Below are 5,318 nucleotides of genomic sequence, written 5' to 3' on the forward strand. Positions count from 1 at the left end.
ACTGCACTAACCCCCCCCCCCCCCCCACCCCCCCAAAAAACACAAACAACAATTATAAAAACTTTTCTGTTTAAATTAGAATACTAACCTGCAATTACGGATTATTGCTGCAATAACACAATGTAAATTTTTAATATCAACTAAAATCATATTTGACAACAGTCCTTTTTTAAAATCCCGATAACATTAGCACAATTCATCTAAATGTTGTCAAACATGCAAAGCATGCCGGCACCAGGCCACAACACCAGCAGGATCATTCCTATCTTAAGTACCAAATATACTCTTTTCTTCAACAATGACATAGGTAATTTTTTGGGCCTAAGCATCTTTTTCCCCTCTTGCCAATAAATAGAGACTGTTAGATCCTAGTATCAATTGGGGAATTCACTGAAGTTTTAATGTGAACTTTGGCTGACTAACTCATGTGGCCTGTGCACCACTCCTAAGTAATTGACGACGTTGGTTATCCTCACACAGTAGACGTGTCCTGTACTCCAAAGTTCCTGGAGTATTCGCGTACTAAACACCTCAATCCATCCACATCTTATCCATTGCGTTAACTGATAGTGTCGATCACTCATCAGCCAGTCCTATGGCTCAATCTTCAAATTCAAATATCATCTTTATCCCATGAAAAATTATTCTATCCCAAGCGTAACACTCTCGCGTCCCTGCAGTCTACTGCTCGACAAAATGCCTTCACCAGCTTTGACTTTTTAAGCGTTACTATCCGGTCTTTTTGAAGCCCTCAGAACACAATCCGATCCGTTCACCTAAACACTTGAGCACCCCCAAATTCACGTTTCATATCTTATTCAGGACACGCTGGGCATTTGGGTAATACTCAGCATTCTACTTTACGCTGCGAAGATCCCTTCGCACTGAAGATCGGAGCACAGTAACGGACATCAGTTGATCCTGTATCGCTAGATTTCTTCCAGTGTGCAACTGGGTGGCCGGCCCGATCCCGCCAGTTTCGGATCATCGCCTGCCCATTCCATTGGCTGCTGAAGGAAGCAGAATGTTTTCGCGCTTTTCTTTGTTGGTTCGCTTCTTTAACCTTATGCGGGGAACTGGGAGAGTGAAACAGAAGGATTCTCGGTCTACACGCAAGACATTTTTTTTTCCTTTTCTTTTTTCTGTTTTGCTATCTCTACCCCGTTCTTTCTTTCGGTTTTTGTTCTTGTTCTTCTTGGTTTTTTAATGATGTTTCATCTTACTGCGCTCTTTTTCACCATTTTCATTTCCAACGCGCGCTGGTCGAATCATATACCTCATGTTTATCTTTATCGAGTTTTCATGAACTCCACAAGGTCACCCGGCGCTTCACGACCCGATATATATTCCACGACGACTTGGAACCAGCTTACCGTTGCCACCTGCCTGTGCATGCAACTTATCTCAGTCCGAAATCTCCTTGTGTCTTAAATCATGTCAATGTGCCTCACTCATCGTTTGAGATACTGCGAGTCGAAAGTTCAACCAAGTGCGGTTGTTATGAGGTGTGATTGTTGGGTTCAGTTATGTTTTCAACTTGGACACTTGGACATGCCGTAGATAACATCGAATTTTAATTAAGCCCTCCATTACTGACCAGGATATATTCTATTAAATCCGAGTTTTCTACCGGCTTCCCGTGATGTTTACAGCCGTATAAATCCTTCTCTAAATCAATTTTTTGCTCTATAGATTATCCCACTTATCATTGGGTTTGTCCAATTAGAACTTGAAGTTTTCATAATTTCTTAATAGAGCGCTGCACTAATGAATTCAACTCCTCTGCTCTGAAATCCTTATTTATCTCTAGGTGACCCCCCACGTGGGAATGTGCCAATTGGTTTTTGGCTTCTTATAAAGTTGTGCAATTTTTTACCGAATCTTGTTTTTTGTGGTGAATTAAAAGCTTGTAAGGTAATTGGGTTTGTATACTATGGTGTCTGTATGGCGTTGTCCCAAAGATGCGAAGGTATTAATTGATCCTTTCGTGGGACATTTTTGTCACATTGGATAAAAGACATGCCAATTAAAATGGGAGTGGACCTTGTCTTTGTAAAGTTAAGTTCGAAGGGTGGGAATCGCCCGAAGGTAATTTGTTCTCTTTACGTTGAATGTCTTCTGGAATGCTCTTCCCTGCTTAATTTGTAATAGAAGGAATATGAATACGTACGAAGAGAGTGGGTCAGCACCGGGCTTCGTAGAGCGTTGTTGAATATTTAATTTGTGACATGGATGGGTCCTTGAACTAGTGACTAAATTGGAACTGTCTCCCACCTCTAACACATCAGTAAGCCCGCAAGCCTCCCGAAAATTTTTCATTCAACCGAGACCAAGGGCGCCGTAATTGTGTACCGTGATAATCAATGGTTTGAGATCCAGTTGTTTTTTCGAAAATTATTTGAATATCAATAAATTGAATCCTAAGTGGCTAATCAATTATTATTTAGAATGTTCATGAGTTGGGGGGAAGTGTCCTTAAATTAAATTTAATGGAGAATTTAATGTAATGGGCCCAGTTAATCCCAATTCTAAAGTCATATAGTAAAACAAGGGACAGCCAGCCGTCCACAAGGGAAGGTTAAACCGTAAATAATTGACGATTAATCAAATGCCAACTCAGGGTGGGAATAGACACTCTTTAAATGTTATCATCTACCACTAGACTAAACTCACCTGCACTTTAGGAGTTATTGTGCATAACCCCATGTACTATTTTATTTCACTAAATCATATTTGAAGTTCATTTTTTAATCCCCATATTAGCACCATCAACTCTAATGTGTCACTGCAAGCATAGCAAGCACAAGGCGAAAAAAAAAGAGGATAAAAAATTCTTTCTTAGTACCAAAAATATACTCTTTTATTAAAAATGAAAAAATAGGTAATTTTTTGGGACTAAAGAATTATTTTCACATGCTTGCCATATAGGATGTTAGAATCAATAGTACTAATTTGGAGATTAAATGAGAAGTTTTCATGTGAAATTTGGTGAAATAAAACAATCCATGTGGGCCATGTGCAACAACTCCTAAAGTATTGAGGAGTTGAGTATAATAATAAAAAAGTTGACGGGAATGTACTGCTACTCCCAAAAGTTCATGGAGGTTTTCCGTAATTAAACCTAAAATCAATACCAAAATTCATTTAATTGTTAATGAATAAGGTCGATAACTTCAATCAAGCAAGTCCTATGGCTCATCTTAAATTCCAATATCATATTTATCAATGAAAAATTATTCATATCACCCACATAACTACTCGAGTCCATGCCAGTCTACTGCTCGACGAAATGCCTTAACAAGACTTTGACTTTTCTAGAAGTTAATCAAATCACGGTCTTTTGAGCAAATCAAAGAAAAACCCAGATCCTTAAACTAGAAATTGAGCACAAATTCACCGTTAAATATAGTTATTAGGAAAAAAAAAGATAAAAAGGGGAATTTGGGTAATACTCACAGACATTCTATCTTACGATGAAGAAGATCAAACTTCGACAATGAGGAGAGCAAAGTGACGGCAATCAGTTGATCGATGATATCGATGATTTTATACAAGATTGTGAATGGTGAAGGCCCGAGCCAGACAAATTCTCGGTCGCCTGCAAATTCCATGGCATGGAGAGCGATGTTTTCGCGCTTTCTTTGTTGTCTCCGCTTCTTTAACCTTATGCTGGGGACTGGGAGAGTGAAGAATGATTCTCGTTCTAAACGCAAGATTTTTTTTTCCCCTTTTTCTTTTTTCTGTTTTGCTTTCTACCCCGTTCTTTATTTCCTTTTTTGTTCTTTGTTCTTTCTTGGTTTTTTTTAATAGATGTTCTCACTCTAAAAATGAGCTCTTTTTAAAAAAAATTATTATTTAAAGAGAAATGGTAGATCAATACTACCTCATGTTTTATTTATAAGAGTTTAAATGAAACAATCCAAAAGGTCACAAGTAACTTCACACACAAAGTAATTATAATTAACACGACAAAAAAGAATGGAACAAAGCTAACAGTTGAACAGGCATGTGCATTGAAAAAATTATCTCCAAGTCAGAATCCTCCTTGTAGTATCTAATCATGTCATGTGCATCAACAAAATCATCGTTTGAGAATCTGCGAGTCGAGCTCCAAAAGTGGAGTTGTATGAGGGTGAATTTTTGGGTTCACGTTTATGTTTTACTTGGTCAAAATTGAAATTGCGTAAGATAACATGATTTTAATCCTAAGCCCTAAAATTTAGATAAGACAGAAAAAATATTATTCATATTATCGAAGTTTCTAAAACCGGCTTCGATGAACTTTTAAGCCGTATAAATCTTTCTAAACTCAACTTTTGCTCTATAGAATTATCCAAACTACTCAAATAAATTTGGAGTTTTGTCAAATTAAGCCAATTGGAAGTTTTTATAAAATTTCTTAATAAGAAAAAAGCTGCAAATATGACATTACCTCCTCTGAACTCTGACAATCTTATTTATCATTATGTTGTACCCAAACACCAAGTGGGAATGGTGCCCAATTTTTGGCTCTTCCTTAAGAATTTGGTGCATTTTTTAACTAATGAAATCCTTGTTTTTTGTGTGATTAAAGCCTTTAGAGTATTGGGATTTTGAGTAAAGTACAATATGGATGATGTATGAGTTGTCCAGATGACGAGGATATTATTGAATCTTTCTGGGAAAATTTTTGCTACACAATTGCGACTAAGATGCAAATTATGGGAGTGGACCTTGTCTTTGTAGTTAAGTTCAGAGGGATGGGATCGCGAGATAATTTGTTCCATCATTTAACAGTTGATGTCTTCTGGATGTCTTCGTGCTCATAATTTGCATATAAAGAGAGAATAAATGATACAAGTAGAGAGAGTGCAGGTCACCCACGGTATCGAGTAAGGAGCCGATTGTTGGAATATTCATTTGTGACTATGGATTGGGATCCTCTCGACTAGGTGACTATTGGATAGTCTCCAATTCTCACAATCGTTGCCGTATATTTCCAATTCAAGGGACGATATTAGGCTACGTGATAAAACTACCATGGTCTTGAGAATCATTGTTTTTCGAAACCAATTATTTGAAAACCACTATCACAATAATTGAATCCTAGTGGCCTAATCACATCTATTTAATTTAGAATGTTCAGCAACAATTGGAGAAAGTCAGCTCTCTAATTACCACTTAATTGGAAAAGATCTACATAGATTGGGGATTATAATACACATTTAAAAAAATTTATATAAAACACGGGTCGGTACCTAATAACTTGAGTTATTCGGTCGAAATTGATTTTTAAATTCTATTTAAAAATTATTAATTCCGGATTGGATCCAATTATA

General features: G+C 37.0%; 1 protein-coding gene across 2 annotated transcripts in view; it reads right to left on the minus strand.

Moving 5' to 3' along the window:
* Positions 1 to 3,753, minus strand: part of LOC109841096 (RPM1-interacting protein 4-like) — a 7,228-nt gene extending 3,475 nt beyond the window's left edge. Inside the window, exon 1 of one of the 2 annotated variants that reach the window (XM_020409963.1) lies at positions 3,457 to 3,753. In XM_020409963.1, the coding sequence (XP_020265552.1) occupies positions 3,457 to 3,462 (6 nt within the window). In that variant the 5' untranslated portion in view covers positions 3,463 to 3,753. The remainder of the gene's footprint in view (positions 1 to 3,456) is intronic. The other variant, XM_020409962.1, reaches the window with a different exon arrangement.

The sequence above is a fragment of the Asparagus officinalis genome, chromosome 5 (assembly GCF_001876935.1).
Source record: "Asparagus officinalis chromosome 5, Aspof.V1, whole genome shotgun sequence".
Lineage (NCBI taxonomy): Eukaryota > Viridiplantae > Streptophyta > Magnoliopsida > Asparagales > Asparagaceae > Asparagus > Asparagus officinalis.